This window comes from Plodia interpunctella, chromosome 21 (assembly GCF_027563975.2).
Source record: "Plodia interpunctella isolate USDA-ARS_2022_Savannah chromosome 21, ilPloInte3.2, whole genome shotgun sequence".
Classification (NCBI taxonomy): domain Eukaryota; kingdom Metazoa; phylum Arthropoda; class Insecta; order Lepidoptera; family Pyralidae; genus Plodia; species Plodia interpunctella.
In genome coordinates, this window is record NC_071314.1 from 664,836 (window position 1) to 678,656 (window position 13,821).

Consider the following 13,821-nt stretch of genomic DNA (forward strand, 5'->3'; position numbering starts at 1 on the left):
CATGGAAATCATATTGAAAGACTTGCATTTACTCCTTATGAATTCGTTGAATATTGCGATTGATAATGCAATTATGTATTTGTGTTCGCCTGGCCACCAAAACAGATCGCGTGTTTCCCACACTGTGTTCACGTATTCGCTTAGTTTTAGTGTTGCCATCGCGCAAGGTTCTTCTTTAAGTTTGCAGTAGTATTTATGTGCCGTGTCCACATCAGCGGCGTATACCATTTCATGGAACATATTCATCAAATCGTGTCGCTTTCTTTTGTCGACATTATTTTCTCCGTCGCACAACCAACGCCATATTTGATTGCACATTGACCACGGCGAAATCATCACTTTAGAACCAGAGTAAATAGCTTCCAACGCCAATCTCATCTCAGTCAAGTTGTCCACAGCTATGATTTTTGGCTCAATAGCCTTGTAGCAATCGTTTTCCAATACTAATTTTAAAGCAAAAAACGCCTGACTGTACGCTGTCTCTGTTTGTGCCTCGTGTAGAACGCAGGCGAAGCTTATAGCTCCGATGTTGGTCGGCACGAAGCACATCGTCACGACACAATCCTGTGCTAAAGCGGTACTCGTGATCAGCACTATATCTAAATTGAGCGCCGACAGCGCTCGCCGCATACACGGCGATATAACCACGACCGTATTTTCGCTCGGATAATTAAGCAGTCCACCAGATTCCTCTATTTCTTCTCTCTTTCCGTTCACGATTTCATCAAACTTTAGAACTTCCTTGCCATCTTTCTTGGCCTTGTTGAACAGGTAAAATATGTGCGATAATGTCGGCTTTACTATTCCGTTAGCATGTTTGTCGAAATCATCCCCGTATTTACTGAATAAATACAATTCGTGGTAGGCCTTTGCCATCGAGGGCAAATAACCGTTTTTGATATAATCGTAAATCATGTCATCTGTTTCGGTCGCGCATTTCAAATACTTTAAAGCCTCCTGTCCCGTAACTTTGTGGGAATGTATAAAATCTATACGAATACACAAGTTCAGCCGCTCCTTTAATAAGGCATCGTTCCTCACTGTGTTTTTGTTTATTTTCTTGAATTTAAAGTCTATTTTTGCCCGGCACGCTTGGTTGCGCGTTCCGGAATCCGTGGCAGTTTTCTTGTTGAAGCTGGAGCGACCGCAGATGTATGTTTTCCGATAAAGCAACCGCTTTATTTTCGGGAACGAGTGCCTCACGATCCAAGTTGTCGACGTGAATTTCGAAAACTTCAATATCCATTCACTGATATATTTGTTATATTGTTCTCGCGTCAAGTTTTCCTCCGCTTTGCATCTCAATTCAACGACGAATTTCTCTTCGGATGTGAATAAAAATTTAACTAATTTCGCATCTTGTGATATTCCTTCTAGATATTTCTTCAATTCTTGTTTACGTAACATATTAGGCATATAATAAAACTATTAACACGTTTATACTAATACCAAAATACAACAACAAACAGTACGCATTCTAACGTATTACAAAACATATCACGTGCAATCAATGATATTCTGACACCGGGTACAGTTTATAGCTCACAATGGCGTCATGCGCCGAGACCGCGTACTATTTCACATAAAGATAGCGCTGGCATCGAGTAGCCTTGAGGTCGACGCCCTCGGCGCGCTCCGCCGACGGGAGTTGCGAGACACGCGGCGCGGTTTGCGCGGCAATTTTGAATTTGGAGCGCGCCATTGTCTGTCAGTTTTTTTTTTAATCGTAAAGGCATTGTTGTTTTTGTATTTGTAGTTTGAAATAAAATGTGTTATGATGAATTAACAACCGATAAAACTCGTGACGGGTGAATTTCACGAGCGTTTTGAACGCCGCCGCGGTCTATCATTAGTGTTATTAAATTGTACCATACACAGTAATCAATTTAATTATCCTATTTTATAACTAAGTAACGTGCAGGTAAAATGTTAATTCATAAATGTTTAATTAAAAAGAAGTAATTTTTTATTTAAAAAAAATGCGACACTAATGAAACGCTACAGGTCGCGTTCAAACAGTCGTGAAATTCACCCTGATATGATTCACCCTATCACACATGATCACCCTATTTTTCAATACATGTATTGTATATGATCATACATTCAAGTTGTATATAGTTTCTTGATCACATTTCAAAATCTTTCATTTGAATAGGTATTCGAATATATTGTTTAATTTTTTTCCGTCCCAATCCCAACTGATATTATAAAGGCGAAAGTAAGTATGTTTGTTACCTCTTTACGCTTTAGCCAACCAATTTTCTTGAAATTTTGCATAGTTGAAGTACGAAGAAGGATCTTTCATCTCGACTGCTCCCGAGGGAAATTAACGTGGGAAAAGTTAGACTAAATAAAATAAATATTCAAGGGGGCGTTAAATGTTTATTACAAATGAAATTATATTTGCCGTTTTAAAAAATAGACGTACGGAACCCGTCTGACTCGCACTTGGCTGAATTTATTTATGTTTAATGTAAATATTTGTTGACATAGGGGCGTCTTCCAAACATTGGTTGAGAAACACTTCCCCGCGCCGGACAGGAACCGCATCAACCGCCTGCTGGGACTCGAACCCAACAAGCCAAAGCCGAAGCCTGTCGCGCCCGCGCCCTACGCCAACGGGGACAACGCCAACACCTCCAAGAGGAAGAGTGAGTCTTTGTTTACTAGCTGCGCCCCGTAGCTTTGATCCCGTGGGTATTTCGGGATAAAAAGTACCTTATGTGTTATTCCAGGTTATATTTTATCCGTGTATCAAATTGTATAACAATCGGTCCAGTAGATTTTGCGCGAAAAAACAATCTTTTTGACAAATTATGCTTGGTTCCAGTGACCGCCCGCCAGCAAGTGAACTTCGCGGCCAAGCGCGCCCGCGGCGGCTCCTCCTCGGACGAGTTCGTGCGCGGCTCCGAGGATGAAATAGAGCCCGAATCGGACGCCGAGCGCCACTCGGACTCCGACCTCTCCGACTTCAACCCCTTCCGCGCTGGCAGCGACTCGGACGACGGTCAGTCATCAGATTTGCTCAAAAGTCGAAATCTAAATTGATTAAAAAAAAAGTCTTATTTATCAAAAATCACTTAACTTGAAAATGTGCCCAACACCGTGACTGTACGTCACAACCAGACTTGGAAGTCCCACCGCACTAACCAGTAAAATCGTCATCGTGTTATTACCTACTGTAGTAGAACGACAGTTCATTGCTCATTGCGATGGTCGTTCAGTTGCGATCTAGATAGTATATTTGCCCACCACACGTACAGTACTATACCACGTTTATAAGTTACATCGGCAATATTCGACGGCGCAGAATAGCGCGTCCTACCGCCGAATCAAACCGAATACAAACTAAATAAAATAACGACCATATTACTAGGACATAAGTCTTAAAATCCAAAAAAAATCAATAATACGTGCGTACGTCGCGACGGCGCGGACTCAGACATGGCGCGTGCGCGTCAGCCAATAGCGGACAGCTCTGTTCGCGGGTAAACAAACATGGCGCGCTCTGATTAGCTAAAATATTTTCGCGCCGTACAAAAATTAGACTTCTGCGCAGGTACATCGGTGTAACTTATAAAAGTGGTAGACCTGTAACTGTGTACTAAACTAGACTTGCCGATGTTCCATTGTTATTTATGAAGTTTAATTCAATAATTACATGGGTTCAATAAATAAGTGATCATCATCATCATCATATTGCTAACCACCAGCGACAGATTTTATTCAAGTCGCCTAAAGGCATCTGACATGAATTTTACGACCTAACTCCATCTAGTGACAGATAGCCGCATACACACTAGTGAACTAAACTGTCCACCGGTGTGCAGGTTTCCTCGCGATGTTTTCCTTCACCGGAAGCATGTGGTGGTCGATGAAAACTGCTATATATATGAATCACATTGGAATACAAACTCATATGGCACGAGTAAGATACGAACCTGAGACCTTTCGATCCACAGGCGGGCATCACAACACAACCATTACACCACAACCACTTTAATATAATAGGTAATTATTAACTAAAATTGGTATCTTTTGCAGATACCCATTTATAAATTCTTTATGGTCATCTCAATCGTACTAAACTCCCATAACCTCCGCAGAGCCATGGGCGCGTAAGAAGAAAGTGGCAAAGAAGAAGAAGGTGGCAACGCCGAAGAAGAAGCCGTCGTCGACGCAGGACAAGATAGAGACGATGCTGGAGCGCAAGACCAGCGGGCCGGTGACCGTGGTCACCCCCGCCGGGGACCTCACCGGCACCAGGGTGGGCACCAACGGGATTTATCTCGGTTCGTATATAAATAAATACATAAATTGACAACACTCAACGGCCTACACTGAGCACTAAGCTTGTATCGCTGATCATCATGGACACAAACACAGAAACAGACACGACATATCCAGAACTGCAGACAAATATTTGCGATCACAGGTCCGCGCTGGGAATCGAACCCAGGACCTCCAGATAGTGGGCGGGCGTGGGGACCACTACGCCATGGAGGTCGTCAAATATATTATGTCAATTTTATGTATGAGTGAACTTTTATTTAGGTAGTATTAATTTAGGTAAATAAAGTTGAAATAAAATGCACCTGCGCAGAAATATTTTTTTTGCATCTGCACCAATCGCTATTGGCTAATGCGTACGCGCCATGTCTGGAGTTGCCCTCAAGTGTAATATTGTACAATTATTATGAGCGAGATAGCACGACTCTTGTTGTTTTTTGATTTAAAATCTTATGTAGTAGCAATAAGTTCGTTATTTCACTAATGTTCTCATTCGGCCAGAGTCGGCGGTCGGTTCGATGCCGAGGTTACTTATAAACGTGGTAGTACTGTAAATACCTATAAGTGTGTAAGCAGCGTTGTCTTAAATGATGTGCCGTGGGTTAATTTTGCCATTTTTACGATCGTCCGAACGATCGAGATGAAAAGAAAACATTTCCCGCTCGATTCTAGAATTTTTTCATCTCATTATTATTGTCTTATCATTTCTGGCAACTATTGCGACAGGACCATATGTGAGCTTGTATTGTGTTTTCTTGAGCGTAAAGTTCATAACAACAAGCGACATTGTACTGATATGTTTGAGCAAATAAACGTTCTTTCTTCCTTCCTCTCTCTCTCTTGTATATATATTTTTGGATTAGCATATTTGAAATGTCATGCGTGTCCACCAGGCCCCAGCCGCAGCCAGCCGCCGCCGCGCTCGGCCATCGAGCGCGCGTGCAGTATGAAGGAGGAACTGCTCATGAAGATAGAACGACTCGGCAAGCGACTGCCGCCGAACACGCTCGACCAGTTGGTCGACGAGTTGGGCGGCACGGAGAATGTGGCCGAAGTAAGTTTACTAGTAAACAAATTGATTGGTCGTTTTTTTATTTGTCACATATTATTCGCCTAAAGGCATCTGACACTACTTACCTACATGTCACCTAAATGGATTTTTATTTCTCTTACCATAAAGATCAAAGTAAGTATACAATTAAGTCTGTCTGTCACGGCTAAATCGCTGATGAAATTCGGAATACATATAGTTAAGCCCGCGGCTTCGCCCGCGTTAGTTTTTCTGGATGAAAGGTACCCTTTGTCCTTCTTGATACTTCAAGTTACATGTATGCAAAATTTCAAGAAGATTGGTTGAGTAGATAGAGCGTGACGATTTTTTTTTAAATTACAATCTAAAGTCATGTTGACAATGCCCGTAATAAAAGAGCATTGTGCTAATATAAATAGACTAGGCACTATTGTCATGCCCGTCACCTATTCTATTGGGCAGAGTTTTATCACTGAATAATTACAAAATTCGTGACGTGAATAAGATAAGAATGTTATACCTTTTCGTGTGTTTCCCTTACAATCCGGTCCTGTGTTTTACTAAAGTGACCGCAATTTTGTGACTAAACTGAGTATATTATTATGGGTATGGGTATGGTCGAGGTACAGTCAACAGCACATGAAGTTACCCTGCACGAACCTCTATGGCGCGCTAAAAGCGTCGTAATTGCAATCAAATTCGACTGTACTATATTTCAAACATATTCAAATTAATTTTATCCATTGCATGACTGACATATATCGGAAATATTGAAATGAATTGTGTCCGCGGTAAAGATGACGGGGCGCAAAGGGCGCGTGGTGCAAACTGAGGACGGACAGATACTGTACGAGAGCCGGTCCGAGGCGGACGTGCCGCTGGAGACGCTCAACCTGACGGAGAAGCAGCGCTTCATGGACGGCGAGAAGGACGTGGCCATCATCTCCGAGGCGGCCTCCAGCGGCATCTCCCTGCAGAGCGACCGCAGGTCAGTATTACAATCGTCATCATATACTTGCCAATGGACCTTTGGACTTGGGACTTTCTGATTGGCCCGGGTCTTGGATGTTTATGTATATATATATATATATATTTGTTATAAAATATAGTATCGTTGAGTTAGTATCTGTTGGAATATAAACAACGCCTAAGCATTAAACAATATTCTATATTTTATAGCCCCCTCGTGGAATCTTTTTGTCTTTTCCGCGCTAATATCACTTATTGTACTTTCGTTGCACTTTATCAATAAACTGTTTTAACGAGTATTCTCTTGAAAACGTATATTCCGTACAGTATCCCATAACACAAGTCTCGAAATTGTGCCCTAATATATTTATTTATGTCCCAGGGCGCGGAACCAACGCAGACGCGTGCACATCACGCTGGAGCTGCCGTGGTCCGCGGACAGAGCCATCCAGCAGTTCGGCCGCACGCACCGCAGCAACCAGGTCAATGCGCCGGAGTACATCTTCCTCATTTCCGATCTGGCCGGGGAGAGGAGATTCGCCTCCACTGTCGCTAAGAGGTCATTTCCATTAACCTTTGTACTTAACTAGCGCCCCGGGGCATCGCTCCAGTGGGAATCTTGAATAACGTACCTTTCTAATGGTGAAAGAATTTTTGAAATCGATTCCGTAGTTTCGGAGATTGCCCGCCTCAAACATACTCACAAACGCTTACCAATTTATAAGAAAAGTATAGATTTCCTACTAGCTTTTACTCGCGACTTTACCCGCGTGGTTTTCCCACAGGAACTGTTATTTTTTCGGAATGAAATGTATCCTATGTACTTCTCCGTACTTCAAACTACATGTATGCAAAATTTCAAGTGGATTGATTGAGTAGATAGAGCGTGAAGAGGTAACAAACTTACTTTCGCATTTATAATATTAGTTGGGATCAGTAAGTTTTATATTTACACTATTTTTTTCATTGGGCTGTTGGAGAGAAAATGGAAGCTGAAAGGAAGAGAAGGCCTTTGCTCATCAGTGGGATACATCCACTGCTTAGCAAAGGCCTTCTCTTCCTTTTCCCACAAACTCTGTCTGCTTATTTATGTATGTTGTGTACATAAATAAATCCTAACTTCCTAATATGTGACCGTCCAAATCAAAAGGGACCTTATGGCGGCTGGCACTTAGGTCTTTATTGGCGTTGTTCGAATACAAAACTACGGCAGTAATGGCGTAAGTGCGGGGCGCCAAAAGGTCCCTTTTGATTTGGACGGCCATATTGTTTTATTTATTTTATATTTTTAAGAGAACCAACAACGTTTTACAATGAGGTCACAATAGTACTACATAATACTTTTATACTTTTAGTACTACATAAGCTTTTTTTTGTTTGGTTAAACATATATATATATATATATATATATATATATATATATAATATGGCGTGAAAAAGTGCCTGTGAAGGCCTAATTTCTGAATAAATTGATTTGATTTTGATAATAAAGCCAGTAAACACGTTTCCCTTTCTATAACAACAATATTTTTGAATAGTCGTCGAATTGTTTAAAGAAATATATATAGTTGATAAATATATATTATAACTTTAGACGACTTGAATAAAATCTGACAACGACGTTAGCAGTAACACACGCAAGAATATATATATATATATAATAAATAAAACATATTATAAAGTTAGTTTACTATTTTCATCTATACTTTTTCTTCTTGATTTTTTCGTTCATATAGTGAGAAAGTACGGTAAGTAAGAAAGGACATCCATCCTTAGTACCTTCATCGCAAATAACGGCCACGGTCCTCGTGGGATGTTATACGCAAATTCAAATTCAAAATTCTTTATTCAATTTAGGATGATATACATCACTTCTTGACGTCAAAAAAAGTGAAGAAGAAGTGGCGCAACAAACTTCACCGCAGCCTTTTCTCCAAGGACGTCAATTAACAAATATAGGTCTTATACATATATTAAAAATTAGGATGACGAATTTACATCATTATTAAAACGCATTTTAAAATACTTTTTTTACAGGTTGGAATCGCTCGGTGCGTTGACACACGGCGACAGACGAGCCACTGAAACCAGGGATCTTAGTCAGTTCAACATTGATAATAAACATGGTAAGTCTTTACATTAATAAGGTACGTTGTCATCCTCCCCACAGCTGGTTATAATAAGAACTTCATAGTGTCTCAGTTGATGCAGATATCGGTTATCACTCATATGTTCACTAATTACTATAGCGAATGTGGTGGGACACGAGTTATCTGGATGTGATGTACAGTTATGTGCGGTGGAGGGGCGCAGCAAGTAATCTTAAAAGTTTTAACGAACGAAAGTATATATATATAATAATTTACATTAACTTTCCTTTTTCACCCATTTCACACTTTAAATATGCATAGCGCTTATTAGCTATTTCTTTTGAAGAAGAAGCGGCGCAACAAACTTCACCACAGCCTTTTCTCTCCAAAGACGTCAAGTCTACAAATGTATTAAAACGAATTTACATGATCTACAACGTCACAATTTCAAAAATATCATTTCTGATTATTTGTGATAATTTTGTGTTGTATTGTTTTTATTTTTTGTCATTGACGTTAATTCCCACGGCCATACGTAAGGCCTGTGCCCCAGCAGTGGGCTTGAATGTCTGTTTAAGATGTTAACGTAACGTCAATCGTGTTGTGTTGTTTTAATTTAAACGTAAATTCCCATCATGGCCCATACTCCTTGTCCGTTCGTAAGGCCGGTGCCCCAGCGGTGGGTTTAAATGTCCGTTGATGATTAACATCGTAACGTGAATCAGGTCGCACGGCGCTGGAGACGGTGATGAAGGCGATAATGAAGTACGAGTCTCCGCTGGTGCCGCCGCCGCGGGACTACCGCGGGGAGTTCTTCCAGGACGTGGCGTCGGCGCTCGTCGGCGTCGGGCTCATCGTCAACAGCGAGGCCGCGCCCGGCGTCCTCTCGCTGGACAAGGTCGCTATGCTCATCTACACGAGTTCAAAATATTCAATTAAAAGTGGACTGCTCTCGACAAGGTCACAAGAAATAAATAAATAAATAAAAAAAAATAAATTGAAATTATATATCAAATCATTTTTGAAACAATTAAAACACAAATTAAATAATTTACACAAATGAAAAAAAAAAACAATACAAAAATATTAAAATCATTTATCAAATAATTTACTCAGAAGTTAAAACCTTCACAGGCACTTTTTCGTGTCATATTCTATGAATAATATTTAACAAAGCTACTAGCATTTCTGAACCTCTGTTGAGAAGAAATTTACGAGCTGCCGAGATGTTTTATATATTATACTATCTGCGCTCCGGGGCCTCGTTCATGCGGGAATCTCTTTCACGCAAAATCAAATAAAATTTGGTACACGCGTAGAATATAACCTGGAATGAATTAGCTGCGCCCCGGGACTTCGCTCCCGTAGGAATTTCAGGATAAAGAGTACCATATGTGTTATTACAGGTTATATTCTACCTGTGTACCAAATTTCATAACAATCCGTCCAGTAGAGTACCTAGTTCGCGTGAAAGAGTGACAAACATACATACGTACATCCTCACGAACTTTAGTATTTCTAAATATTAGTAGGATGTGTAATTGCTCACACCAGTCCTGAGCAAAGAAATTCGCTGAGCTTATGACCTTTTTACATTGATGCGGCGCACACTTGCAGGCGACCATCAACTATTACGAAACTATTCAAATGCAACTCAGTTCAATTTAGAACCTAAAATGGATCGCATTCATACAAAAAATTAAGTCGATGGTACGAATTTGCGATGCAGTTCAGTTTAGGTCGTAAAACGGATCGCGTTAAGAGATGATGGTAAGTATTAGTTTTAAGTTTTATTTTATTTACGAGCTTGTGCACGTTGAGTTGTTCAAATCGTTCATTCGTTCATAATATTGTTCGCAGGACTACAATAACATGTCGAAGTTCCTGAACAGAATACTAGGAATGCCGGTGGAGCTTCAGAACAGGCTGTTCAAATACTTCACGGACACGCTCACCGCCGTCATGGAGCAAGGTAACGTAACATTTTGATGGTCGTTCGCTAAGTAATTGTTGTTATTTAGTCATCATCATATCGAGTGTGTTATTGCTAACACCGGTGCCAGATTTTTATTCAAATCGCCTAAAGGCATCTGACATGATTTTTACGACTACTTACCGCCATCTAGTGGCAGGTAGTCGCATAATAGTGAACCAAACTGTCCACCAGTGTGCAGGTTTCTTCACGATGTTTTCCTACTATATCATGAGTCAGATTGGTATACAAACTCATATGTCACGAGTAGGAAACAAATCTGAGACCTTTCGATCCACAGGCGGGCGTCTTAACCATTACACCATCACCATTTTACGAATTAAGTAACCGACACTTTATAAAGAAAATTAATCGATAGAACTAAACGCTATGACATTTTAAAGTCGCTTCCCGCTGTTTGCCCCCTATGTATGCTTAGATCTTTGAAACTACGCAACGAATTTTGTTGCGGTTGGTTTTTTTTTAAATAGATAGTGTGATTTCTGAGGGAGGTTAAGGTGTGAGGAATTTATTATGGTTTCACCCGAGCGAAGCTGGGGCGGGCCGCTAGTCAAAATCAAAATCAAATCATTTATTCAGAAATTAGGCCTTCACAGGCACTTTTTCACGTCATATTCTAAATTAAATAATGTTTATCAAAGCTATAAACTACTAGCATTTCGGAACGACCACTGCTGAGAAGAAATGCCGAAAGAAACTCGTTCAAACAGTGTTGGTCCCTATTATGCCAGAAGGGCTTACCATTTTTTATCAGTAATATAACATGTAAGTACACAGTCTTATTATAGAGCAATTTGGAATTACATGTAAGGAAATAGGAACTTTAAAAGGTAGGAGGATAGTAGGATTTCAAAGGTACATAGGATCTGTCAATAGAATTTTTAAGTTCGTCGGGCATCAGAATCGATGTAGTGTCGTTTTTGAAATATTCATAATTTTGTAAAAATTCGTCAATAAATTTATGTGTTCGCGAGTTCTTAAGTTCTTGTTACGGTGGAAAGGCTTTTTATTTATTTTTACAATGATGTACATACATGTGTCAGCCAAACGCAGCGGGCGCTTCGACCTGGGCATCCTGGACCTGGGCAGCGCGGGCGAGAGCGTGCGACGCGCGCGCTGCGTGCGCTTCCTGCGCCGGCACGCCACCGGCCAGGCGCACGTCGAGCTGCACACCGTGCACTCGGAGGTACAGGCTCACATGTTGCTTAATCTCATTCTAATTTATATTCATTCACAAATTTGTCCTTCACTGACACTTTTCCACGTCAATTTTTATATTGAATAGTGATTTCTCACAAGCTACAAACTAACTGGCATTTCGGAACGACCACTGCTGAGGAGGAATGCCGAAAGAAACTCATTTGAACAGTGTCGGTCCCTATCATGCCAGAAGGGCTTACCATACCTACATATTGACAATAATGACTTATGAGCGCACACACGAATAAACGCGGGCGAAGCCAGATCACAGTTTAATGAGATTCACCCAGTTCTTCGACGGACTCGCTAAAAGCTGAAAAGCCGTTAGCGTCGACAATACAGTCAAATTGTCACAAAATTTGAAAGAGATAACTGTATTAATTAATTTTATTTTTCGGAAATTTGTGAGAATGTATGTATGTTTGTTACTCTTTCACACAAAATCTACTGGATGGATTGTTATGGAATGTGGTACGCGGGTAGAATATAACCTGGAATAACACATAAGGTACTTTTTATCCCGAAATTCTCACGGGAGCGAAGCCCCGGGGCGCAGTTAATATTATAAATGCGAAAGTTTATGAGGATATGTATGTTTATTACTTTCACGCAAAATCTACTGGACCGATTGTTATGAAATTTGGTACACGGGTAGAATATAACCCGAAATAACACAGAGGGTACTTTTTATCCTGAAATTCCCACGGGAGCGTAGCCTTGGGGCGCAGCTAGTAAAAATATTAAAATCTTATTGCATATATTTTTCCCAACCCAGCGCGGCATGGACTGGGCGGAGGCGCTGGAGAAGTGGTCCTCGCACTCGGGGACGCTGGACGGGTTCTACCTGTCGCAGCAGCCCCGCAACAACAAGCACACGGCCGTGTTGTGTCTGTCTGTGTCCGTGTCCCAGAAACACGACAAGCTGCATAAGAGGGAGCACATGTTCCAGATTTACAGGTAAAGTTTAGGCGACTTGAATAAAATCTGACAGTTAGCAATAACACACTCGATATGACGATGAGGTAAAGTTTATTGATTTGAAAAACATTAAAATTATACATACGAATGCAAAGAATGTTAAAATTATAAAAACTGCTAAAAATGTTTAATCGTATAATCGGTGTGTTGATAAAATTTATGTTTAAAACATGTTTATTTGTTAGATAAATTAAAAAAAAAACTATATTCATTTCGCTGTAACTTTTGAACAGCTGAATCGATTTTGATCAAACATATCTAAAAATCACCGCATAAAAATTTGCTATCAAATAAAAAACCGCATCCGAATCGGTTCACCCGTTAATGAGTACAGAGACATACAGACATGCACACTTAGCGGTCAAACTTACAACACCCAAATTTTTGCGTTGGGTGTCCAAAACTGGAGCACAATATAAACGATTGGAACACGGTTGTCCAGGCCAAACACAGGGCTCCAACTGCGACTGGAGTCTCTCGCGGAAATAGAGAAGAAATACAAGAAGGTGGACAGCCTCGAGGCGGAGACCTCGTGGCGGGCGCAGCACGAGGCCAGCGTGCGCGTGTGCTCACACGCGTACTGGAGGGGCGTGTGTCGCGCTGCCGACTGCGAGGTACGGGACTGAGGTTCAATTACATGTGCCTTTCGTCTTATACGCGACTAGCTTTTACTTGAATTTCCCGCAGGAACAGTTATTTTTCCGAGATGAAAAGTGACCTTCTTGACCCCATGACCTTCTCCGTACTTCAAACTGCATGTATGCAAAATTTCAAGAAGATTGGTTGAGTAGATAGAGCGTGAAGAGGTAACGAACTTACTTTCGCATTCATAATGTTAATTAGGACAAATCACACAGATTGAGCTAGCCTCAATGTAAGTTCGAGACTTGTCTTATGGGATATTATCTCAACTATACCGTATTTTATAACATATTTATATATAGATAAACATCCAAGACCCGGGCCAATCAGAAAAATAAAAAACATTTTCCACCCGACCGGGGTTCGAACCCAGACCAGGACAGGAGTAGAGTAGTGTAGCTACAGTGTGTGTGTGCGCGTGCGCAGGTGGGCCTGCGGCGGCGCACGTACCACGTGCTGTCGGGGTCGGTGCTGGGCGTGTGGGCGCGCTGCGAGGCGCTGCTCAGCGCGCGCTCGCTGCACAACCGCATGCAGGTCGTGCGGATCAAAACCGAGGAGGGGCTCAAGATCGTCGGTGAGTCGCAACATGACACCGATGCTACTTACCACTGTTACCAATTGCACCGCTT

At 41.2% G+C, this 13,821-nt stretch overlaps 1 protein-coding gene across 1 annotated transcript in view; it reads left to right on the forward strand.

Annotated features, from left to right (window-relative positions):
• sno (strawberry notch) overlaps positions 1-13,821 on the forward strand; it is a 36,707-nt gene that overhangs the window by 20,097 nt on the left and 2,789 nt on the right. The window contains exons 15-27 of the mRNA XM_053760932.1: positions 2,494-2,651; positions 2,831-3,007; positions 4,107-4,292; positions 5,184-5,344; positions 6,118-6,308; positions 6,672-6,848; positions 8,327-8,415; positions 9,105-9,277; positions 10,240-10,351; positions 11,416-11,558; positions 12,348-12,529; positions 12,993-13,164; positions 13,619-13,766. Coding sequence (XP_053616907.1) covers positions 2,494-2,651; positions 2,831-3,007; positions 4,107-4,292; positions 5,184-5,344; positions 6,118-6,308; positions 6,672-6,848; positions 8,327-8,415; positions 9,105-9,277; positions 10,240-10,351; positions 11,416-11,558; positions 12,348-12,529; positions 12,993-13,164; positions 13,619-13,766 — 2,069 coding nt within the window. The remainder of the gene's footprint in view (positions 1-2,493; positions 2,652-2,830; positions 3,008-4,106; positions 4,293-5,183; positions 5,345-6,117; positions 6,309-6,671; positions 6,849-8,326; positions 8,416-9,104; positions 9,278-10,239; positions 10,352-11,415; positions 11,559-12,347; positions 12,530-12,992; positions 13,165-13,618; positions 13,767-13,821) is intronic.